The 24,749-nt window shown below is 43.4% G+C and overlaps 3 protein-coding genes across 4 annotated transcripts; all 3 read right to left on the bottom strand.

Moving 5' to 3' along the window:
- Positions 1–455: 455 nt before the first annotated feature.
- LOC308585796 (dual specificity protein phosphatase 13A-like) lies at positions 456–8,597 on the bottom strand. The gene is made up of 3 exons (XM_081191917.1): positions 8,361–8,597; positions 1,844–2,061; positions 456–1,091 (listed from the first exon to the last, which is right to left on the bottom strand). Exons 1-3 carry the CDS (start codon positions 8,537–8,539, stop codon positions 880–882), a joined length of 609 nt encoding a protein of 202 aa, XP_081048043.1. The 5' UTR covers positions 8,540–8,597; the 3' UTR covers positions 456–879.
- Positions 8,598–9,875: 1,278 nt separating this feature from the next.
- Positions 9,876–16,263, bottom strand: LOC308585803 (dual specificity protein phosphatase 13A-like). 2 transcript variants are annotated; one of them, XM_081191938.1, is made up of 4 exons: positions 15,419–16,263; positions 14,938–15,149; positions 12,122–12,339; positions 9,876–10,102 (listed from the first exon to the last, which is right to left on the bottom strand). In XM_081191938.1, the coding sequence occupies exons 2-4, from the start codon at positions 15,096–15,098 to the stop codon at positions 9,915–9,917; spliced, it is 567 nt and encodes a 188-aa protein (XP_081048064.1). In that variant the 5' UTR covers positions 15,099–15,149; positions 15,419–16,263; the 3' UTR covers positions 9,876–9,914. The 2 variants fall into 2 exon arrangements, with proteins under 2 accessions (XP_081048064.1, XP_081048065.1); XM_081191939.1 differs by lacking the exon at positions 15,419–16,263 and adding an exon at positions 12,859–12,956 and having other exon boundaries at positions 14,938–14,983.
- Positions 16,264–16,682: 419 nt separating this feature from the next.
- LOC308585797 (dual specificity protein phosphatase 13A-like) lies at positions 16,683–22,948 on the bottom strand. Its single transcript, XM_081191918.1, has 3 exons — positions 22,531–22,948; positions 20,291–20,508; positions 16,683–18,409 (listed from the first exon to the last, which is right to left on the bottom strand). The coding sequence occupies exons 1-3, from the start codon at positions 22,689–22,691 to the stop codon at positions 18,186–18,188; spliced, it is 603 nt and encodes a 200-aa protein (XP_081048044.1). The 5' UTR covers positions 22,692–22,948; the 3' UTR covers positions 16,683–18,185.
- Positions 22,949–24,749: the final 1,801 nt, after the last annotated feature.

Raw genomic sequence — 24,749 nt, 5'->3', positions numbered from 1 at the left:
CTCCGAAGCGGGGCGGGGGGCGGGAACACCTTCTGAAGGCTGGCGGGGGGCAAAAGTCTTTGTCCCCCCTGCTTGCCTTCCCAGGGGCTTTTAAATCGCCCCGGACAGCGGAGAAGTCCTCCGCTGTCCCGGGGCGATTTTAAAATGCCGCCCGCCAGCATTTTAAGATTGCCCGGACAGCGGAGAAGTCCTCCGCTGTCCCGGGGTTTTTTAAAATGCTGGGGGTGGGAAGAAAAGCCCTTATCCCCCCCCAGCCTTCAGAAGAGGTCCGGGGGCAGACTGTCCCTGGACCTGGTCTGAAGGCGGTTTCCCTAGGAACGCATTAATTGATTTTCAATGCATTCCTATGGGAAACCGTGCATCGCAAGACGAAAAACTCGCAAGACGAAGAGACTTGCGGAACGAATTAATTTTGTCTTGCGAGGCACCACTGTACTTAACCCAAGGTACCACTGTATATATTTCGACTGCGTCAGACCAACACGACCACCACCTGAATCTTATACATTTCTATCTAAATATAATGACTTATCTTTGCAAAGTTGTGGTAAGCCAGGATTAGTGAGATGCTATATGTGAGCGCTCTGAAAAATCTGAAAGCACTTTGAAAGCTGCATGTGAGATGCTCTATGGGGGCACTGTGGCCCCTTCTCAGTCTTGTAAGCTTCAAATTCAATCTCCCTTAAAGAGATCCAGAAAATTCAAGCACCTAACTTGAATGTTAGATGTTCTAGATGTCAAGGTCCACTCCCAAACTAAGCATCCAAAATTCCTGTCAAGATAAATAACACAGCCTCAAGCTTAACTGCTGAGATTGGCAGCGGAAACAAAGTTCTCTGTCAGATGTTGTCACTTTGCCGTTTTGCTTTCTTCTTCACGTTACAGAAGCCGACACAGCCTGATCTTGTACCGTAGCTCCAGATCTAAGTCTTGCAGCTGTTTCAGGAACCCTCGGTTTGGGGAGATGGCTCGATTCTGCAGGACCTTTCCGACGGCGTCAGCCAGGGAGAAATTCTGACAGATCATGAGGTAAGCCAGAACCAGGGCTGCTGATCTGCTTCTGCCTAGAATGCAGTGGACCAAGATCTTTCCTGGAACGGAGATGAAATGATTTAAGAAGAGAGCAACTGGGAACTCCTTTGAGCTCCTCCAGTAGGGGATTTTTGGGGTTCCTAATTTGTATTAAAGCAATCCAAATTGTCAAGTGGCTCTGAAGCTCACTGGGTGACCTTGGGCCACTCATTCACTCTGTCTCTCAGTCTGACCTATCTCAAAATGGTTGCTTGTCTGCCCCGGACACCAGCAACCCATGCTATGCTGCTGCTAATACCTAAAACATCAGTGCCGCAGTTCCACCAGGGCAGGCACTCACCATTTGATAATATTTTTTTTATTAGTTTTCAATTACAGTCCAATAATAGCTTAATTATAACAATGCCAAATTATAATACAATTACGAATACCAATCGTTCAAATACCAAATTATATAATTTAGATGCTAGAATGGATGGTTTGATGATTACTTCTGCGTTCCAAAGTCTTATTAATTTCAATTACATTCTGGTCAAAATACTAATCCCTTATACAACAACAGCGATATTAATAACTTCTATTCGCGTTGACACATTAAATGATTTATAAAACTACAAGTGAGGCACTCAAACTATATCCTTGTTCTTCCTGTGTGTGGCAATTATTCTGACCGTGGTGTTTCTTCCTGTCCTTGTAAAATGTTCTGTCTACCTTTTCCCGGTTGTTGCTGTTCTCCATCATGCCTTGGGCGGAGCTAATATCCCATTGTTGTTTCAGAAACTTCCCCATTGCTCCATCCCAAGGCACTCACCATTTGGTACACTTAGGGCTTTGGTGATGAATTCGGAGGCAGGGCGGAAGTGTATGCTGAGGTCAAAGTCTGGGGAGTCTTCTGCTGCTATTCCATAGTAATGGAACTCTGGTCCGTAGAACATTTGGTTTCCTTTGCTTCCCCAGGCAGCGTGTGCTGCATTCAGAATGTGAGTGATACCCCGTTTCCTTAGCTCTTCCTTGTTGTGTGCCGCCGTGCTGCCGGGAAACAGATATGAAAGTGGGCAGTTTAGCAGAAATGAATCCCATGTCCTTATTTATTTATTACGTTTATATACCATCTTTGGGACGCGGGTGGCGCTGTGGGTTAAACCACAGAGCCTAGGACTTGCCGATCAGAAGGTCAGCGGTTCGAATCCCCGCAATGGGGTGAGCTCCCGTTGTTCGGTCCCTGCTCCTGCCAACCTAGCAGTTTGAAAGCATGTCAAAGTGCAAGTAGATAAATAGGTACCACTCCGGTGGGAAGGTAAACGGCGTCTCCGTGCGCTGCTCTGGTTCGTCAGAAGTGGCTTAGTCATGCTGGCCACATGACCCAGAAGCTGTAAGCTGGCTCCCTCGGCCAATAAAGCGAGATGAGCGCCGCAACCCCAGAGTTGGTCATGACTGGACCGAATGGATTGGAAGAGTTTGGATTTGATATCCCGCCTTTCACTCCCCTTCAGGAGTCTCAAAGCGGCTAACATTCTCCTTTCCCTTCCTCCCCCATAACAAACACTCTGTGAGGTGAGTGGGGCTGAGGGACTTCAGAGAAGTGTGACTGGCCCAAGGTCACCCAGCAGCTGCATGTGGAGGAGCGGAGACGCAAACCTGATTCCCCAGATTAGGAGACTACTGCTCTTAACCACTACACCACACTGGCTCAGTGTCAATGGTCAGTGGTCCGTTTCCCTTTATACCATCTTTATCTTCCAAGCATCTCCAGGTGACTTACAGGGTTCTCCTCCTCCCCGATTCACCCTCACAACATCCTTGTGAGGTAGGTTAAGCTTAGAGATGGTGACTGGCCCAAGGTCGCCCAGTGAGTGAGTGGGGATTTGAACTCTGATCTCCCAGTTCTAACACTCTCACCATTACAAGAAGAATGGCAACTTAAACTGATGGAATATGCGCAGCTTGCAGTTCTAACATATAGAATAAGAGAACAAGAAGAACATACGTTTAGAGAAGATTGGAAAATGTTTATTGAATATATGGGGGGCGGAATTGTGCACACCTGAAAATGCTGGCAGCATTAAGATAAATTCAACAGTGTAAATAAGTTTTGATGGATGTGATAATGGAATACTGAATGGTTTATTTTATGTAAAATATGCAGGGATTTATGTTGTGCAAAATGAACCACGGAAAGAGAGGAAGGGAAGTCATCGATATTTTAAGGTTGTTTAAGTGAATATCCTAAAATGTAAAACAGAAATTTAACAAAAATTATAAAACCAAAAACACTCTCTCCATTATGCCACACCGGCTCATCTTTTCATGGTGGAAACAGTGATACAGGGCTTAGTTTCCGATGAATGAGAAAGTGTTGGATATTGATTATTGATTTATTGATTTAAACAAATATGTAAGAAGAGCATCGTGAGTGCATATGCATTCCTTTCAGGAGGCAACGCAACTGCTAATCCCACTTCAAATTCCTAGACAAATATTATCATTATTGCCACAGCTCCCAGACCCAAAGCTGCATCTTCATTTTTTCTGAGGTCTGGTGGGCCAAGTCTTTCCTGTGGCAGGCCCTGTCCTGTGGAACTGCCTGCCAGCAGAGGCTTGGTAGGAATCATCCCTGCTTACTTTCAGATACCTGTTTATAAAACTGCTATTTAGATATGCCTCTGAAACATGAATTCCTTGCCCCCAACCAACATTTTTTTAAAGTGCTTCTCCTGATGTTTTGGTCCCATGTTCTAAGTGTGGCGTATGTGGTTCTTCCATGCATGTTATCCTCACATGGGACGTGGCTGGCGCTGTGGTCTAAACCACTGAGCCTCTTGGGCTTGCCGATCAGGAAGGTCGGTGGTTCGAATCCCTGCGATGGGGTGAGCTCCTGTTGCTCTCTCCCAGCTCCTGCCAACCTAGCAGTTTGAAAGCACGCTAGTGCGAGTAGATAAATAGGTACCACTGTGGCAGGAAGGTAAACGGTGTTTCCGTGCGCTCTGGTTTCCGTCATAGTGTCCTGTTGCACCAGAAGTGGTTTAGTCATGCTGGCCACATGAGCCGGAAAGCTGTCTTTGGACAAACTCCAGCTCCCTCAGCCTGAAGCGAGATGAGCGCTGCACCCCATAGTCACCTTTGACTCCTCACAACAACCCTGTGAGGTAGGTTAGGATGAGAAACTGTGACTGGACTTTCCCCCTCTGAAATCATAAAGGGCAAGAGAGCCATGTTAAGATATCTGGGCTTCAACTTCTTCGGAAGCCTGTGATTGATCTTTTGTATATAGCACAATGGTCTCTTAATCGAGATTTGCAGGATTTTCCTGTAAAGGCTGATGCAATAGAGGGCACACTTTGAACCGATTATGAGGATAAACCTCCTCCAGTATGGACAATCACATTTGAAGGGCACAGATATCACCATGTGGTTTCATTAGCGCAGGGCATTCTCTGTGTCCTGCCGTGAACTGCTGCCGAGCTGCACTTGGCACAGATGAACGGTTTTCTGAGCCCGAGGGCTGTGGATAATGTTTTCATATAGATGTAATCATGATTTCATCTGGACAGGAAGGGCACACACACAGAAAGTCGCCATCCTTCCTTTTGAAACAGATGTTGCATGTGAAATGTGTCGATCTTATACTAGGTTTACGTCTTCAGAATGAAGACAGGCTGCACTAACAGAATCGCTGTTCGGATTTGTTGTTTTATTTCCATAACAGGGAAAGCTTTCTTTCATTTGTGGCTCCTTGAACATATGGACAGGGTATGTTCCCGATGTTACGACAATCCAGTGGATTGCGTAAGCTTCCCCTGGCAGGATCTCATCCGATACTTATTTCAAAATGATTGCCACTGATCCGAACGGGTTGTGCTTTCAGCATCTCTTTCTGTCCTATTGATAGTGTCAGGGAAAGTTTAAATAGAGTGTAGGGTAGGATCAAATTCCAATAAGGCAGATCTGCCTAGAGTAGTATGAATCACCGAATCAGAAATCTACATTTCATAAATTAATACTGATGTATTCCAGTGAGGCAGGGACGCGGGTGGCGCTGTGGGTAAAACCTCAGCGCCTAGGACTTGCCGATCGAATGGTCGACGGTTCGAATCCCTGCAGTGGGGTGCGCTCCCATCGTTCGGTCCCAGCGCCTGCCAACCTAGCAGTTCGAAAGCACCCCTGGGTAGATAAATAGATAAATAGATAAATAGTAGATAAATAGGGACCGCTTACCAGCGGGAAGGTAAACGGCGTGTGCTGCTCTGGTGCCGGTTTGCCAGAGCAGCTTCGTCACGCTGGCCACGTGACCTGGAAGTGTCTGTGGACAGTGCTGGCTCCCGGCCTATAGAGAGAGATGAGCGCACAACCCTAGAGTCTGGTAAGACTGGCCCGAACGGGCAGGGGTACCTTTACCTTTATTCCAGTGAGGCAGTTTTGTTGCAACTTATGAGATTCCTGCAGCTTCGTAAACACTAATAAGATTTATTGAGACAGAAGGATTTGAAGTTAGAGGTTTTTTTTTCAGATGCCGAAACAGTTGGTCTTAGATAGCAGTTTCCCCTTTGTCCCATCCTTTCTAGACGTGGGCCGAGCAGTTTTGCAATTGTTCCGCTGATTTTCCCTGGAAAACACACTTTTTACCGCTGAATTGGAACGAACGGCAATTCACGGAAAACACAATTGCTGTTTACATACCCTCCAACATTTCTCTGATGAAAATAGGGATGTCCTAAGGAAAAGCAGGACATTCCAGGATCAAATCAGCTGATGATTTCCTTCTATCGGTCCACAATAGAAAGTGTTCTCTCATACTGTATTACGGTGTGGTACGCTGGTTTGACAGAAAGTCCCGACAGAGGGTGGTGAAGACAGCACACGATATCATGGGCTGTGCCCTGAGTCCGCTAGATGTTATCGCAGGAGACTGTTGCCTCAGAAGAGCGAGGAACATTCTCAGGGATGACTCACACCCTGGCCAGCACCTTTTTAATCTCCTGCCCTCGGGCAGGAGATATAGAAGCAAGATAAGCTGCACCAACAGGTTAAAGAACAGTTTCTACCTGTGGGCCGTGAGGCTGCTGAATGGAAGACAGCAACATTGCAGCTGACATTTGGGGTTGATGGTCATATGACAGCACACAGAGTGTAACAAGGACTGAGAGATTGGGGGGGGGCTCATTTAATCTCACTGTAAACAAGTGGTACAGTGACAATAAAGTATTTCTATATTCTATATTTCTATAAATCAGAAACTGGGAGAGATTCTGTAAATCTGTGACTGTCCCTGGAAAATAGGGGCACTTGTGTTTGGTCCAATTCGGTTGTAAACTACAGGGATTGGTCCAATTCGGTTGTAAACTACAGGGAAGCAGTGAGGCAAACGGAAGCTACACAAATTAGATTAAGATATACAGCGAGAAAATACAGCAAAAAAAACCCTTTACAATGACAAAAGGCCAAGGAAAGATACGGATAGTAGCAGATGCAAAATACATATGAATACGAGATTCAAAGAGAATGGGTGTGATTCTTCTGCAACTGGCTGCACCTGATTGTAAATGAGTATAGCAAAAATAGTATAAGCTCCTTAAAATGGGACAATTACTCCAGATCTCTACCTAGTCTGAGTTCCTTTAGTTGCTAAACTAATGGAGTCTAGCTCAGTAGCTTCTTGCTGGAAACTTCTTTAAAAAAAATAAAAATGAGCCAGTGTGGTGTAGTGGTTAAGAGCGGTAGTCTCGTAATCTGGGGAACCGGGTTCACGTCTCCGCTCCTCCACATGCAGCTGCTGGGTGACCTTGGGCCAGTCACACTTCTCTGAAGTCTCTCAGCCTCACTCACCTCACAGAGTGTTTGTTGTGGGGGAGGAAGGGAAAGGAGAATGTTAGCCGTTTTGAGACTCCTTAAAGGGAGTGAAAGGCGGGATATGAAATCCAAACTCCTCCTCCTCCTCCTCTTCTTCTTCTTCTTCTTCTTCTTCTTCTTCTTCTAATATTTTCTATTCCATAGGGTAGACTTCAGTGTGGTCAGATCTACTTAATTCTATTACCACTGGATTTGTTTGAATGCTGGCCAACACTAGCTTTTAAATGGTCAGATGAATTAAATAGTCCAGGAGCATGCAAAGGGAAAGGTTCGGTGACAGGGTATAACTCTTCTTTCCGATAAGAGGCTGAGGCGGCAAATATCGGAGGAACCGGGATGATTTATTTAGCAAGCTTGGAACATGTGGTCCTAATGAATTATTGCTGCTCACTCATGAGACGTTTTGACCAATAGCAGGCGCTGCATGGACATCTTAAATAGCACAGCTTTATACAAAATATGCTGTTAATAGCTAGCAACAGGAAGTGACCAACAATGGAGCCAAATGATGTGGGATTCCTGCATTGCCCGGGGGCTGGATGACCCTCGGGTGCCTTCCAACTTCCAACGTTTTTTTTATGCATCAAAGGTTGACAAGCGCATGCTAACTGTATAATTAATCCACCGTATATTTGCCAATATAAAATGCAGATAATCACTCCAGAGGAATATACTTTCAAAATACAAAGCAGGATAAAACAATATGAGTTGTCTTTGTAAATTGCATATGGATAGAGGAGCATATTCTTGGTGCATAAACACATAACTAATCAATAGAATATTCAGACATACTATCTGTAACCAGGCCCACAGCTAGGGTTCCTGAGAAACTCAACCTTCAGTTTAGAAAGTCCATCACCGCTCATGTTTCTTGAAGACGTGCATTTTAAATTCGCCAGTATAAGGTTTCAGTAGCCACTGGAATTTCTGTACTCTGCTAGGCTACCTCACTCGGCCGCAGATTTCTCAGTTTGAATACCTTGTCTACATTCCTTGCATCTTTCTCCACCTGTCTGCATATCACACCTTGTTCTCATCCAACTGTAAATTCTTTTTTTAAAAAATCTGTATCTAACACAGGATATACTGGGCACCCCAAATGCAGAGGGCGGTTTGCGTCATTTGGGTGTAGATAGGACAGGTATTCTGGGAAAAGAAAGTGGGTTCCTTTGCTAGAATTTAGATTTTTAGTTTTAGCGCATAATAAAATATATTACCTTGTGTCTCTGTGATAGGACTATCTGTGCTGTTCCTGCCCCAGTAATATACAGATTTTTGTAATGTGCTTTCTATTATGAAGGCTGTCCCATGTTGAACGACAGAGAAAAACAAGGGAAACTCTTTTCAGACTTTAACTTCAGCGTGCACAGATCTGTCCTCCGTTAGCAATGTGAATTCATTGGTCATAACATTATACTGCTGTACAGTACCTTCCTTTTACCCCACGCTCAAGCCGTGGCTTCGTTCCGGGTCACACTTACATGTTGCCTATATAAAGATTGGGCCACACTTCATCTATCTCATTTAATTCCATCCTGCAGCTGTCCATCACATGCTCCAACTCTTGGACGGAGGGTGAGGTGGATCTGCGGCTGTTCATTTTGCAAAAGGAGGCGGTCGTCTTTGGAAAGGGGTCATCCGCTGTCATGCGATGATACATGGTCGTTGCAGAGCCCCAATGAGCTCCAGTTACCTTTCGACGTTTGACAGGAAGAAGCAGGTGCGCCTCTTGAGAGATGTCCCCTTTTCGCCCCCTGCCCACCCCCATGCCTAATGTGGGAACATCCTTTGCTGACACGGCAGCACAAAATGCAATAAGCAGGAGTGGAGATCAACATCCTATTTTTCCTCTAAAAGGGAAAAATAATTATTTTGAGTTGAATTATATTATTATGTACTCCTCTGAAGATCGTTATGGAAGATCATAGAATCATAGATTTCAAAGGTTCCTGGAAAGTGATTGAAAGTGGTACCTTGGTTCTCAAACTTACTCAGTTACAGAAGTCCGTTCCAAAACCAAAGCGTTCCAAAACCAAGGCGTGCTTTTCCATAGAAAGTAATGCAAAATGGATTTATCTGTTCCAGACTTTTAAAAACAACTCCTAAAACAGCAACTTAACATGGATTTCACTACCTAGCGAGATCATTGATCCATACATAAAATGAAAGCAATAATCAATGTACTGTACTATAAAATAAATATGACAGTATTGTAGATGAAAAAAAGTAAAATTACATTTTCCCCCTTACCTGCACTGATGATAGTCATTGTTTGGATGGGTTTTTTTTTATTCATTTCCGCAGTCACACAATCAGTCAGTAGCTGAACTGGGTTCCACACAGTCGCAAAAACAAATCAACCAAAAAAAGCCTCAAAAACAAAAACGCAAAATAAATAGCAAAAACAAAAGCCCAAACTTAATCCGTTCCGGAAGTCCGTTTGACTTCCAAAATGTTCGAAAACCATGGCGCAGCTTCTGATTGGTGCAGGTGCCCCGGAAACAATAGATGACAGTCGCATCGGACGTTTGGCTTCCAAAAAAACGTTTGAAAACCGGAACTCTTGCTTCCAGATTTTCGGCGTTTGAGAACCAAGGCGTTTGAGTACCAAGGTGTTTGAGAACCAAGGTACCACTGTAGTTCAGTCCCATGCTAATGTAGGAAACCCATTGCTGCAGCATTCCTGATAAGTGGCAATCCAGCCTCTGCTTAAAAACCTCTAAACAAGGGGAGTCCATTTCTTTCCAAGACAAGCTTCCCCACTATTGAACTGCTTATTTGTAAGAAAGTCCTTCCTAATGGAGGAGAGGGGTTCACTGGTTTGCCGAGAGTTCGCTGTAGAGGTTGCTTTTGGTGGGTGTTGGGGGCTCGCCTTGCCTCTTGGGTGGACCCTGCTAACACCCCTCGAAATAGCCATTATTTCTGAGAGCATGGCTACTATTAGAAAAATACTACAATGAACACATTTTAATGAAAATATTCCAGGACAGTGAGGCTTGAAAATAACTTGCGTTCTGGGGTGCTTGCTTAGTGCTTTATTTGCTGAGCTGAAGGTCCAAATTTCTCAGTTGCTTCAGGAACCCTTGATTGGGGAAAATCCACCGATGTTCTTTCGCTGCCTGAATGGCTTGAAGCAAAGAGAAGCGATGGTATATCATGAGATATGCCAGCACCAACGAAGACGACCGGCTTATCCCCACTGCGCAGTGCACGAAGATTTTGCCTGAAAATGAAGTAAACCACATTTTTTATCATCTTAAAAGATGGCATTTTTAAACTACAGAGAAGACAGAATTCAACCATTTCTGAAACAGGTACATTTAACTTTCTGCAGTTACATTAATACTGGATAAATTTAGTCCCCAATTCTGGTATTATCTTCATTTTTGCTAAATGTGGGGCCCTATAGTACATCGTTTGTGTCAAGTTAATGGAAATCTTCTTGGGCTTACTTCACAGTTTAGCTGAAATCAATGTTTGGCAGAAATTAATGATTGCTCAGATTTTCAGTATATATGTGTGTGTGTAGTGATCTTTTTCTTTAAAAACATTTAGGGGGACTCTCATTTTGACTCAAGAAAATCACCATTTTATAGTTCAAATTGGGAAAAATAAATACAGTAAACGGACAAAAGTACAAAGAACATGCATTACTCATGTTGAAATACTGCCCCTCAATGAGACCAAACTTTCATCAGTAAAACACCACACATCCACATTCCACACTGCTTCACATATTAAATGCTCGCTTCCATCTGAGACTCAGTAAACACTGGGAAAGGAAATTTAGCCGCCATCGGGGGTAGGAACAGAACCGTCGATTCACCATGCTAGAGAAGCAACCACAATTTTAAAAATTTTAAGTTTCTTCTCCTGTTAGATTCACAAAATATTTAGGGGTATGTTTACCCCTGCATCCCCCCAGAAAAAAGCACTGTATGTATGTATTTGTGTGTGCGCACGTTTAACAGTTTTCTTTGTTGGATTCTGACGAATTTTCAGTGCTGGGATAAACTGCAGTTTCAAAATGTACTTAGGACAAGATCGAAAGAACAGTGAATCTAGTTGTTTTTGGCAACAGGGGTTCTTATATTGTTTTTTCTCAAGCAGTGATAAAAACTCACAGCTCTTTGCCACCTGAGCATAAAAGAACAGTAAACGGTAAAGTTAAATGACCCCTGGATGGTTAAGTCCAGTCAAAGGCAACTATGAGGTTGCGGCACTCATCTTGATTTCAGGCTGAGGGAGTAACGTTTCTCCACAGACAAATTTCCAGGTCATGTGGCCAGCAGGACTAAACCGCTTCTGGCACAACAGGACACCATGATGGAAACCAGAGCACACAGAAACGCCATTTACCTTCCTGCTGCAGTGGTACCTATTTATCTACCTGCACTGGTGTGAGTTCGAACTGCTAGATTGGCAGGAGCTGGGAAAGAGCAATGGGAGCTCACCCTGTTGTGCAGATTAGAACTGCTGACCTTCTGATTGGCGAGTCCAGGAGGCTCTGTGGTTTAGACCACAGTGCCACCCATGTCCAGAAAAAGAATAGTGACAAAAGACAGAAGATTTAAACATGGTTTCCAATGTGTCATGGCAAAGTGATGTCAAGGTGATAAGGAACTCCAGTGTTGATATATAATGTGAGAGGAGGGTATTGGAGACACCTGGAACCTCAATATGTTATAGCTATGTACAAATAATAAGGAAATGGGAACCAGATGAGCATACAGTGGTACCTCGGGTTAAGTACTTAATTCGTTCCAGAGGTCCGTACTTAAACTGTTCTTAACCTGAAGCACCACTTTAGCTAATGGGGCCTCCTGCTGCTGCCGCGCCGCTGGAGCACAATTTCTGTTCTTATTCTGAAGCAAAGTTCTTCACCTGAAGCACTATTTCTGGGTTGACGGAGTCTGTAACCTGAAGCGTATGTAACCTGAAGCGTATGTAACCCGAGGTACCACTGTACATATGAGTAGAGAAATGGAAGCAGGAGGTAGGCAGAGAATTTAAGAAGCCAATAATCTCTGCCTGGAAACAAAGAGAAGGTCGGGGAAGAGGCACAGGGCAAAAGCTGCTCAGTGATCCCCACAGGGCGGCCATCAAGTAAACCCCAAATCAGTGAGAGAGCTGAAAATCTTTCCCCAATCTCCAGCTCTCCAAAAGAAATGGCAGTGAAGTGCCAAATTGCCAGCACAGCACACCATAATATGAACATTTGTGACGCATGTTGCTTCCCTACCTCCTGGTGTGTTCAAGGCTTTGTGTATGAATTCTGCCACGGGGTAAAAATATGGAGTCATATCAAAATCAGGAAGGTCAAAGGCTGGTACACCATAGTATTCGATCGTTGTGCCATAAAACTCGTGGGATCCTTGGCAAAATATTTTGCCGTGTGCAGCATTTAAAACATGGCTGATGCCCATTTTCCACAAACCAAATCTGTTGTGGGCCATAACACTGGAGAGAGAAAAATGAAACAGAAAGTGAGAGGGAGACTTAACAGGTAGGAGAAGAATCCTGTTTTGCTTTCAGGCTTCTCCCTCTGATTTGTGGCTCAGATCCACTTATGGTATGGAGAAAATCTCCCACGTTAAGGAACAGAAAATTCAATTATGATGTAATGAATGAACATTCTGGAATAAGCCAGTGGTCATCTGGTCCAACATGCTGTTCTCACTGTTAAGTTGTGGGTGAACATATCAGACGACACAGCGATTCTTCACACAGCTCTTGTTTATTCAGAGGCCAGAACTGAACTGAACTGAAGAGCTCAGTCAGCCTGCTTATATAGAGCTCCAGTACAACGTTACTGTAGCAACTTTCTAAAACTATCCAATCACTGAACGGCACTTTCGATCCTTCATTTGCATACAAACTATCCAATCACTGAACGTCACTTTCAATCCTTCATTTGCATAACTATCTACAGTATCCCTCTGCTGGCCCGGGGTGAGAACTTCAGTACATAACACTCACATTGGCCACTTAGATGTCTCTGGGAAGCACGAAGCAGGATCTGAGCTCAACTTCATTCTCCCCTCTATGGTTCCCAGCAACTGATATTCAGAATTATACTGGGATGGCAGAACATAGCCATTAGGGTTAACAGCCATTGATAGCCTTGTCCTCTATGAATTTGCCCAATTCTCTTTTAAAGCCATCCCATAATTTAATGTCTTATTATGTGAAGAAGTACTTTGTCCTGAATCTTCCATCATCTGGCTTCCTTCGATGTCCCTGAATTTTAGGGTTAGGCACTAAATCCGTTAAGCGCATCAATGGACTTGGAAGCCAGTGTGGCCTAGTGGTTAGGGGGTCAGGCTAGGACCTGGGAGGCCAGGGTTCGAATCCCCACTTAGCCATGTAGCCCACTGGGTAACTTTGGCCATTCACCAATTCTCAACCTTAACCTGCCCCACTGGGTTACTGGGAGGATAAAATGGGGAGTGGGAAGAATCGTTTAGACCATCTTGAACCCCTTGGAAGAGAAGCAGGGTATAAATGTAATATTTAAATAAGACCCTAGTACAGAATCCCCTGAGCCACTTTCCCTTGAGACGGTAGCCCAAATAACCCTCAGGGTACCACTGCCCTCGCCACCAAGGGCCTCTTACTCCCCAGTACCCAATCACAACAACGGACAATGCACCCAGCCAGAAAATAGAAGTGAGATGGCGGCATGCTAGATTCCAGGCTGCAGAACAGTCCCTTTAAATTGCTATGGTCCTTGGGAAGCGGGTGGAGCCAGGGGGACGTAGGCAGGTCCATGGACTAAAAAAGGACCAAGGAATCCATTGGAATACCTGGTTTGCTCCCAGTGATCTCTCCATGTCTTTCGCCCTTGTTTGCCAGTTCGTGGTTCCTGACCTTGGACAGAAAGACTGTCATCCCTGCCTGGATACCATCAGCCTGAGAATGCTTGCTGGGCTTGCTTACTCCCAAAATATCTGTGGGCTCAACCTCACCAGAACTGGACAGATCTATAAAGACATGGGTTTATGCTGGAGTTAGAGCGAGGCAAGTGAAATGACCCAAAGAGCCAGGGAAAGGCAGTGAGAAGCTACAAGGGAGGACTAGGTCTCTGAAGCAGTGCTTTTTTTCCTATAAAAAATGTTAAGGGGTACTCTCATTTTCCTACTCATATTGAAATACTGCCCCCAATGAGGCCAAACTTAGATTCACAAAATGTTTAGGGGTATACATCCCCCTCGGGTGGCGCTGTGGGTTAAACCACAGAATCTAGAACTTGCTGATCAGAAGGTCAGCGGTTCGAATCCTCGCAACGGGGTGAGCTCCCGTTGCTCGATCCCTGCTTCTGCCAACCTAGCTCCTGCCAAGAAAGCACGTCAAGGTGCAAGTAGATAAATAGGTACCGCTCCAGCGGGAAGGTAAACGGCGTTTCCGTGCGCTGCTCTGGTTCACCAGAAAGTGGCTTAGTCATGCTAGCCACATGGTGTACGCCGGCTCCCTCGGCCAATAAAGCGAGATGAGCGCCGCAACCCCAGAGTCGGCCACGACTGGACCTAATGGTCAGGGGTCCCATTACCTTTACCTTTACCTTTATGCGTCCCCCTGCATCCCCCCAGAAAAAAAGCACTGCTCTAAAGGGTAAGGTAGCCATGCCGACGGAACTCTTTTGCCTCTTTAGCCTTCAGCCATGTCTCTTCGCAACTTGTGGGGGCTAGAAATGGCTTTTTGGAAGAAAAAGTAAGATGATATATTCAAGAATCCAACATTTTGTTCCAGATTCTGTGTGGCATCCTGAATGCACAAAATAAAAAAGATAAACTGCTTCAGGCTCGTTAACAATTAATTGCAAGTCTGTATTGCAAAAATCAGATAACATGTTAAGGTGCAATTTCCTCCAGTCATGTGTCAGAAAGCCCCATTGGTTTAAATGAGGTACAGTCATGCATAACAAGGTACTGGACTCAACCAGATCACAGAATGACGCATTCCTTGGAAGGGGCATTGACTTGGCTGCAGTAGTTGCGTTGGAGGAGCTCTTAAGCACTGCCCAAAAAATGCTGAGCTGTTCCACGGACGTATACTTACAGATCTCCCAAGAAAAGGTTAGGCCATACTTCATCAGCATGGTTACAGGAAGGCCTCCCAGTATTCAGGAGCTGTTCTAGATCTTTAAGAGTGGGGGTCTCAGCTGTGGATGTTCCAGAACACTCAGGGTCTTTGGAGAGGGAGACACACTCTTCAGCCATCCTTATTAAAGTAGCAACTGTTCCCTCTGAAACCTGAGAAAGTGGTCCAGGCTTGCTTGTTTAATGAAGAAGAAGAAGAGTTTGGATTTGATATCCCGCCTTTCACTCCCCTTCAGGAGTCTCAAAGCGGCTAACAATCTCCTTTCCCTTCCTCCCCCACAACAAACACTCTGTGAGGTGAGTGGGGCTGAGAGACTTCAAAGAAGTGTGACTGGCCCAAGGTCACCCAGCAGCTGCATGTGGAGGAGCGGAGACGCGAACCCGGTTACCCAGATTACGTGACTACCGCTCTTAACCACTACACCACACTGGCTCTACACCACACTGGCTCAATGCACTCTTTTAGCCTGTGTGCTTGTCATTTTGAATTTATTGGACAGGTGCTCGGCCGCAGCAAAGCATCCAACGTGTTAAATCAAAGCTTGGAAAGGAGGTGCCATTTTTGCACACCCTGAAGGCAAACAGTCGTTCAGCAACGGCCACTGTCGCACACACAGGAGCATGATTTCTGCCAGAGATGATATCTCCAGTCTTGGGAAACAAAAGACGAGCTGGTTGAAGCCTTAATGACACAATGGGCAATAGATATAGGACACAATATAGATTTTAACCTCTGGGGAAAATTCTGGGAAAGCAACTTTTAAGTTTAAAGCATGTTATTCTTCGGAGGAGAACTATTTGAAAATGATTTACAGATGGTCCTTGCCTCCGAGTAGGTTTGCTTAGATGTATAAGACTGAATCAGATAAGTGCTGGAGATGCAAAGAAGTGGAGGGAACGTTCTTTCATATGTGGTGGACTTACAAAAGGGTAAAAGAATATTGGGAAATGATCCATAATGAATTGGGGGGAAATGTTCGGAAGTACCTTCCCAAAAAACCAGAGTCCATTTTGTTGGGGATAATTCAGACTGAAATTCCCAGTTGTCAAAAAAGGTTATTTATGTATGCTGATACTATGGCCCGTGTTTTGTTAGCCCCAAAATGGAAAACGAGCGAGGTCCCAACCAAAGAAGTATGGCAACTTAAGTTGACAGAATATGCGCAACTTGCAGACTTAACATATAGAATAAGAGAACAAGAAGAACATACATTTAAAGAAGATTGAAAAACGTTCATTGAATATATGGGGAATGATTGCATTAAGCTGAAAACGCTGGCAGCACTGAGATAAATTCAACCGTGTAAATAAGGTTTGATGGATGCAATAATGGAATACTGACTGGTATATTTTTTGTAAAATACAGTGGTACCTCGGGTTAAGAACTTAATTCGTTCTGGGGGTCCGTTCTTAACCTGAAACTGTTCTTACCCTGAGGTACCACTTTAGCTAACGGGGCCTCCCGCTGCCGCCACGCGATTTCTGTTCTCATCCTGAAGCAAAGTTCTTAACTGAAGGTAGTATTTCTGGGTTAGTGGAGTCTGTAACCTGAAGCGTCTGTAACCCAAGGTACCACTGCATGTAGGGATTTGTGATATGTAAAATGAACCATGGAAAGAGAAGAAGGGAGGTCATTGATATCTTAAGGATGTAAAATGAGCATTTTAAATTGTAAAACAGAAATTTAACTATCTATCTATCTATCTATCTATGAGATGATATCTCCAGTCTCATGCATTCTCTTGCACAGGAACTCTAACTGCCTTTCAATCAAGCACTCTTCATTCAGACATTATTGCCATGGATTGGACAGGCATTTTTTTGAGGGTTTTTTTCTCTGGACCCTTGGCTGCCAAGCTCAGCAACACAAGGATTGTGGATTAGGAAGAATGCCCAAGGTGCAATGAGTTTTATATGTCGTATGCACAAAGACAAACCTGTTAATCACAAAAAGTAAAGTCTGATTCCAGATTGTAGAGCTAAGTCTTGACATATGGACCAGGAGATTCTAAAAGACATGGTAATGGCGAGGCAGAACAGTAAGTGGATTATGATGCTTCCGAAGATCACTTCTTCTCCTAGCCGGCTTACGGATTTTGAGCAACACAAGCAGCAAAACTGTTATTTATTAAGGGTTCTACACTGCTGCTGTGCTTGCCGATATTATATTGCTCATCAGTGAATCCACCTGAGCCGACAATTTAAAACGCTGATGCACTATTTCATATTTTAGAGCAGGTTGGGGGAATTTGATTTCAGAAGAGAGCAAGATTTCAACAAGGTCCGAATGTGTGGCTGACACTTGGAAACATTCAAGGTTAAATTGCAGAAAAGCAAAATGTTTTAACAGCATTTGCTGTGGTTTTTTTTTTTTAAAAAAAACAACAAAATAGTACACCAACACTTTCAATACAAATGTCTCCCTCAGATACTGTACATTTCTTTATTTTTAAACCGATGATTTTGTGGCTTCAGCACAATGGCTGATCAAGTTGTAGAACCAAGGGTTTAATGTCACATACTCTGAAATAAAAGGGGTAATAACCCATTCCCATGCTGCCTAAATATGAGACAGGTCTATCAATAACTAAGCCACGATAGCTTAGTGGAGTCCCCACAGATAAAGTTTACTTCTGAAGACTAGTTGCTGGATACTGCAAGTGGGAGAAGGCTGTTTCCTTCAGGGCCCAGTTCTGTACTTCCCAGAAGCATTAGGCTGACCACTGTTCAAAACAGGATGCTGACTTAGAACCACTGATAGGTGCATTTGAAGTTAAGCTCCCAGCGCCATTCAGCTGATTGGACTACTGCAGTGTGCTCTATGTGGGGCTACCTTTGAAGGTGACCCAGAAACTACAATTAATCCAGAATGCGGCAGGTAGACTGGTAACTGGGAGCGGATGCCGAGACCATCTAATACCAGTCCTGAAAGACCTACATGGACTCCCAGCAACACCATAGTCACCTTTGACTGGACATAACCGTCCAGAGGTCCTTTACCCCTCCCTCTCTCTCTCTCTGTCTCTGCGTATTTTTATTTCATCATACCATAGAAAATCTGATAATTAAAAAGAAAGAAAGAACGAAGCCGAAAGGAGAGAGCACAGACTGATATTTCGATGATGATAGAAAAAGACAACGAAGAACACACTTTTATGAAAACATTCCATGACATTGAAGCTTGAAAATGACCTGCTTTCCTGATCATCAGGCATTTGTTTCCTTGCTTTCTTGCTTAGTGCTTTTTTTGTTTAGCTGAATGTCCAAATTTCTCAGTTGCTTCAGGAACCCTTGATTGGGGAAAATCCACCGATGTTCTTTCACTGCCTGAATGGCTTTAACCAAAGAGAAGCGATGGTAAATCATGAGGTATGCTAGCACCAACGAAGACGACCGGCTTATCCCCACTGCGCAGTGCACGAAGATTTTAGCTGCAAATGAAGAAAATGTGTTGTTTTTTAAAGCATCTTTAAGAGAATTCAAATGTTTCCTAAACAAGTACTTTTAACAATTGTTGCATCTAATCCCAGCAGCTACGGTAATACTGTATAAATTTATTCTCCAATCAGGGAGCTTATTCTCATTTATACCTAAATTGTGGGGCTCTACACAGCTTGTATGAAGTTTCGTTAACTGATATCTGCTTGGGCTTAATCCACACTCGCAAAACAAACACACAAGGTAAAACACAGGTGAATTCCTTCAAAATATGGTTTCGTTTGGTGGTGTCTATAAACAGGCAAAACCTCTTTCTTTTTTCTCTCATTTATTGCACAATGTAAACTGTGTTTTATACCCCATTTATAATTTTATCATTGTAACCATTTCATTCGCTCCCTGATTTGTTATGTTTCTTTTGACTTTATTATCAAAAGCTCCTTGTGTCAAATTTTTATTAGACTGTTTGTTCGTTTCCTCTGTGTGTATTGTTTGTTTTTCTTGTTCAATTTTTTAATTAAAAAAACCCCAAACTGGCATGGGGTAAAGGTTCCAATCATTACCCCACTTACCTGGGCATAACCAGCATTGAATTCACTTACTTACTACTGAGTAAAATTCGTTAGTATTGGCGCCTAGGCCCCCTCCTCCCAGCACTGTAGCCATAATCTCATTTGGGAGTCCTATGAGCTGAGAGAATCAATTGGATAGTACTGTTGCAATTGATGAAATGACAAAACAGGAGAGGGATGCTATCTGTTGTAGCTGAGGAAGAACTGCCAAAGTCAGGCACAAATACATTGAGTTTGAATCCTGACAAGACAGAAGTACTGTTTTGGGGAGACGGGGCGGGTGGGTGTGGGGGACTCCCTGGTCTTGAATGGGGTAACTGTGCCCCTGAAGGACCAGGTGCACAGCTTGGGAGTCATTTTGGACTCACGGCTGTCCATGGAGGTGCAGGTCAATTCTGTGTCCAGGGCAGCTGTCTACCAGCTCCATCTGGTCGCAAACTGAGACCCTACCTGCCCGCAGGCTGTCTCTCTAGAGTGGTGCATACTCTGGTTATTTCCCGCTTGGGCTACTGCAATGTGCTCTACGTGGGACTACCTTTGAAGGTGACCCGGAAACTGCAATTAATCCAAAATGCAGCAGCTAGACTGGTGACTGGGAGTGGCCACTGAAACCACGTAAAACTGGTCCTGAAAGACCTACATTGGCTCCCAGTACGTTTCCGAGCACAATTCAAAGTGTTGGTGCTGATCTAAATGGCCTCGGCCCAGTTTACCTGAAGGAGCCTCTCCACCCCCATCGTTCAACCCGGATACTGAGGTCCATCGCTGAGGGCCTTCTGGCGGTTCCCTCACTGCGAGGTTACAGGGAACCAGGCAGAGGGCCTTCTTGGTAGGGGCGCCTGCCCTGGAATGCCCTCCCATCAGATGTCAAGGAAATAAACAACTATCTGACTTTTGGAAGACATCTGAAGGCAGCCCTCTTTAGGGAAGTTTTTAATGTCTGATGTTTTATTGTATTTTTAATATTTTGTTGGAAGCCACCCAAAGTGGCTGGGGAAACCCAACCAGATGGGAGGGGGAATAAATATTATTATTATTGTTGTTGTTGTTGTTGTTGTTGTTGTTGTTGTTGTTGTTGTTGTTGTTGTTGTATTCTATTTATTGCTCTGGGAGAGTTAAACATGACCTTAAATATCTGCTATTTAAGTCCATGAGACTATAAAGTACAAACCCAACAGCAACACCAGAGCTGCCAATCCTCCCCTAACTTCCAGCTCTCCAGAAAGAAATAGCAGTGAAGTACCAAATTGCCAACACAACACAACATAATATTGACATTTGTGACGAATGTTGCTTCTCTACCTCCTGGTGTGGTCAAGGCTTTGTGTATAAATTCTGCCGCGGGGTAAAAATATGGAGTCATATCAAAATCAGGAAGGTCATCGGCCGGTACACCATAGTATTCAATCGTTGTGCCGTAAAAATCATGGGGTTCGTGGCAAAATATTTTGCCATGTGCAGCATTTAAAACATGGCTAATGCCCATTTTCCATAAACCAAATCTGCTGTGCGCCGTAACACTGAAGAAAAGACAAAACAGAAAGTGAGAGGCAGACAGATACAAGAAGAGTCCTGTTTTCCTTTCAGGCTTTCCCCTCTAACTTGTGGTCTGGGTCCTCTCACATTCTATGAAGAAAATAGCCCACATTAAGGAACAAAGATTTCAGTAAGATTTAATGAATGAATGAACTTTATTACGGTCACAGACCAGGATTTAAAACAAACAAACAAACAAACAAACAAACAAACAAACAAACATATAAATAAAATAGCAGTTAGGATTATTTTTTTTAACTGATAAATGTTGGAGCAAATAAGGACAAAGGAACAAGCATAGGATAAAACATCTGAATAAAATACAAGATTAAACATGGATAATGGATGGATAAAAACTGATAATTAAAACAGATAAAAACAAATAAAAACATGCAGTTAAAACAACTGTAAGAGCATAAGAACTAAAAGACTCGCGGTTAAAACAACTATAAGAGGCTGCAGAGTAGAAGCCTCTGAAATAGAGGACACAGCATTAGAAACTGATGTGCAAATATGGTTAAAACAGACAAAGCAATGTACAAAAATTAATTTAGAAACGATGTGCAACAATAAACTATCCCAGGGAGTTGACTCAGAGTCACCCATGGAACCGAGTTTGGGGATTTTCATGCCGGACTATTTTGAGTTGGGCGATGGTCTGCGCCTACAGATTTAACGAATGAATATTCAGAACATAAGACGAGCATGCTGTAATAAGGCACTGGACAATCTAGTCTAACACGCTGTTCTCACAATGGCCTCTTAGATGTCTATGGGAAGCATGAAGCAGGATCTGAGCTCAACTTCATTCCCCCCCTCCTGTGGTTTCCAGCAATTGTTATTCAGAATCATACTGTCTCAGATTGATGGCACAACACAGTAGCCACTGATAGCTTTCTCCTCCATGAATTTGTCTGATCATCTTCTAAAGCCATTCAAGTTGGATGCCGTCACTGCCTCTATTAGCGCAGATTCCAAAATTTAACTTTGTACTGTGTGGCAAAGGGCTTTATTTTGCCTGTCCTCAATATTTGAACATTCAGCTTTGTTGGAAACCCCCATGTTGTGGTGTTAGGAACTGCGTCTTTTTTTTCCTTCAGATTAAAATTTTACAGTCCAACATACAACATAAAAACAAGATTCCAAGGAATCTCTTGGACTTCCGTCCTCTGCTTTGTGGGTCCTGTTATTAATCATTTCCTCCTGCATCTTTTATGATAGTCCAATTTTTTTTACCTCTGCATTGTGTTCAAAATTCACCATTAAACTACAAGTTATATTCCAATCCTATGTTAGGCACTGAATCATGGTACATCCATGGACTTGGAAGCAAATGTGGTGTCAGGTTTAGGGTTCCGGTAGCCTCACTGGAAATGTGACAGATAATTGGTTACTGGGAATGAATAAACAAGTCTAGATGTGTGTTTACACTGGAATCAGAGCTAGACCATTAAAGCAACCGAAACAGTCAGGCAAAGGTAATGAGAAGTCACAAGGGAGGACTAGGTCACTCTGAAGGGGACGGAAGCCACACTGACTGAACTCTTTCGCCTTTTTCATATACCAACTGCATGGCCTTCAGCCATGTGTCACCGCAACTGTGAGGGCTAGAAATTGCTTTTTTTTTTTTTTTTAAAAAAAAAAAAGGAATAGGTGGTGGGAAGAAAGGCGATGCACTGAAGAATCCAACATTTTGTTCCAGATTCTGTGTGGCATTCTGAATGCACATGAAACAAAATACATAAATTGCTTACGGCTGCGTAACAATTAATTGCAAGACTGTCTTCTCAAAGAAGCCAGGATGATGTGCAATCCTACCACCGGTTATGTGTCAGAATGCCCCATTGGTTTAAATGAGGTATAGTCATGCATAACAAGGTACTGGACAGGATCACAGAATGACACATTCCTTGGAAGGGGCATTGACTTGGCTGCAGTAGTTACGTTGGCGGAGCTCTTAAGCACTGCCAAAAAAATGCTGAGTTGTTCCACAGAGATATACTTACTGGTCTCCTAAGAAAAGGTTAGGCCATACTTCATCAACATGGTTACAGGAAGGCCTCCCAGTATTCAGGAGCTGTTCTAGATCTTTAAGAGTGGGGGTCTCAGCTGTGAATGTTCCAGAACACTCAGGGTCTTTGGAGAGGGAGACACACTCTTCAGCCATCCTTATTAAAGTAGCAACTGTTCCCTCTGAAACCTGAGAAAGTGGTCCAGGCTTGCTTGTTTAATGCGCTCTCTCAGGCTGCGTGCTTGTCATTTTGAATTTATTGGACAGGTGCTGGGCCGCAGCAAAGCATCCGTGTTAAATCAAAGCTTGGAAAGGAGGTGCCATTTTTGCACACCCTGAAGGCAAACAGGCATTCAGCAATGGTCATTGTAGCTGAAAGGCAAAGTCTGCTGAACAGAAGAGGAAATACACAGGAGCATGATTTCTGGCAGAGATGATCTCTCCAGTCTCATGCGTTCTCTTGCCAGTGTGGTGTAGTGGTTAAGAGTGGTAGTTTTGTAATCTGGCGAACCGGGTTCGCTTCCCCGCTCCTCCACCTGCAGCTGCTGGGTGACCTTGGGCTAGTCACACTTCTCTGAAGTCTCTCAGCCCCACTCACCTCACAGAGGGTTTGTTGTGGGGGAGGAAGGGAAAGGAGAATGTTAGCCGCTTTGAGACTCCTTAGGGTAGTCATAAAGCGGGATATCAAATCCAAACTCTTCTTCTTCTTCTTGCACAGGAGATATTAATTCCCTCTCAATCAAGCACTCTTCATTCAGACATTATTGCCATGGATTGGACAGGCATTTTTATTTTTATTTTTTTTCTCTGGACCCCTGGCTGCCAAGTTGAGCAACATCTGTTGCAAGCCTTAGGTGAGCTTTACAGAGGATAAGATGGAGCTTTTTCTTTTTCTTTTTGCAAAGGGCGATATTCAGAAGAAGAAGAAGAAGAAGAAGAGGAGGAGGAGGAGGAAGGAATATTTAGAACCTCCTAAGAAGAGCTTGCTGGAATAAGCCAGGGGCCCATCTAGTCCAACACCCTGTCCTGAGAATGTTATTTTTTATAATAATTGTTATTAGTTTTCAGTTATATTCCAATAATAGCCTCGTTATAACAATACCAACTTATAATAACATTACTAAAACCAATCATTCAAATACTAAATTATATCATTTAGGTGGCCACCCACGTGCGAGAATTGATGACTGATTTTATTTTCTGCGTTCCAAAATCTTACTAATTTCCATTACATTCTGGTCATCATCATAATACCTTTAAACAACAACTGCAATAGTAATAACTTCTATTTGTGTTGTCACATTAAATGATTTATAGAACTACAAGTGAGGCATTCAAACTATATCCTTGTTCTTCCTGTGTGGGGCAATTAATTCTGTCCGAGGTGTTTCTTCCTGTCCTTGTGAAATGTCCTCTCTACCTTTTTCTGGTTGTTGCTGTTCTCCATCATGCCTTGGGTATGCTGTGCTGAGATTTATTGCTAAGATCTTCAGAAATATGCATTGCATCACACGAATTATGACAGCTAGGAAGTGGAAGGAGCAAGCAGAATATAAAATGGAAGAATGGGATAGAGAGGTGCAGGATATACAGTAGCTATTAATGATAAATTAACACGCGCCATTAAGGTAAGCTGGGGAATATGCAGGAGAAATGATTTTGAGGAGATCTGGAAGGTGTTTGTAGAATTTGTACTGTTAAAACGGAAAGGGGGTAAAACCATCGCAAGAGATGTTGAAATTTTGGGAGGCTGGATAGTTACAACGGAATGGTCTCCGTGGTGGGGTGCACATTTTTATTCTCAATTATTTGTGATTATTACTTTGTCAAAATAAAATAATAACAAAAAGAAAACAAATTTAAAAAGGGGCAAGCGGAATATAAAATGAAAAAATTCTATAAAGAGGTGTGGGATATAGCTATTAATGATAAACTGACATGTGCCATTAAGGTAAGAGGGGGAATATGCAGGAGAAATGATACGCAGGAGATACGGAGGGTGTTTGTCGAATGTGTACTGTTAAAACGGAAAGGGGGTCAAACCATCGCAAGAGGTCTTGATATTTTGGGAGCTTGGATAGTTACAATGGAATGGTCACATTTTTATTCTTATGTATTTATAATTATTACTTTGTCAATAAGGAAAACAAATATCAAAATAGATGCATTATACCAGACTGCTGATTATTTGCTTTAAGCCAAGCATATGTACTA

The sequence above is a fragment of the Podarcis bocagei genome, assembly GCF_964188305.1.
Source record: "Podarcis bocagei genome assembly, chromosome: 4".
Classification (NCBI taxonomy): Eukaryota; Metazoa; Chordata; class Lepidosauria; order Squamata; family Lacertidae; genus Podarcis; species Podarcis bocagei.
This window is presented reverse-complemented; position numbering and strand designations above follow the sequence as displayed.

Coding starts and splice junctions, on each gene's coding strand:
- LOC308585796 (XM_081191917.1), bottom strand. CDS start 8,539: ATGTATCATCGCATGACAGCGGATGACCCCTTTCCAAAGACGACCGCC. Junction 2,062..8,360: donor AATCTTTATATAGGCAACAT/GTAAGTGTGACC, acceptor GTTTCCCGGCAG/CACGGCGGCACACAACAAGG. Junction 1,092..1,843: donor AGCCCTAAGTGTACCAAATG/GTGAGTGCCTTG, acceptor TCTCCGTTCCAG/GAAAGATCTTGGTCCACTGC.
- LOC308585803 (XM_081191938.1), bottom strand. CDS start 15,098: ATGGCTGAAGAGTGTGTCTCCCTCTCCAAAGACCCTGAGTGTTCTGGA. Junction 12,340..14,937: donor AACCTTTTCTTGGGAGATCT/GTAAGTATACGT, acceptor TTCTCTCTCCAG/TGTTATGGCCCACAACAGAT. Junction 10,103..12,121: donor AGCCTTGAACACACCAGGAG/GTAGGGAAGCAA, acceptor CTTCATTTTCAG/GCAAAATCTTCGTGCACTGC.
- LOC308585797 (XM_081191918.1), bottom strand. CDS start 22,691: ATGGCTGAAGAGTGTGTCTCCCTCTCCAAAGACCCTGAGTGTTCTGGA. Junction 20,509..22,530: donor AACCTTTTCTTAGGAGACCA/GTAAGTATATCT, acceptor TCTTTTCTTCAG/TGTTACGGCGCACAGCAGAT. Junction 18,410..20,290: donor AGCCTTGACCACACCAGGAG/GTAGAGAAGCAA, acceptor CTTCATTTGCAG/CTAAAATCTTCGTGCACTGC.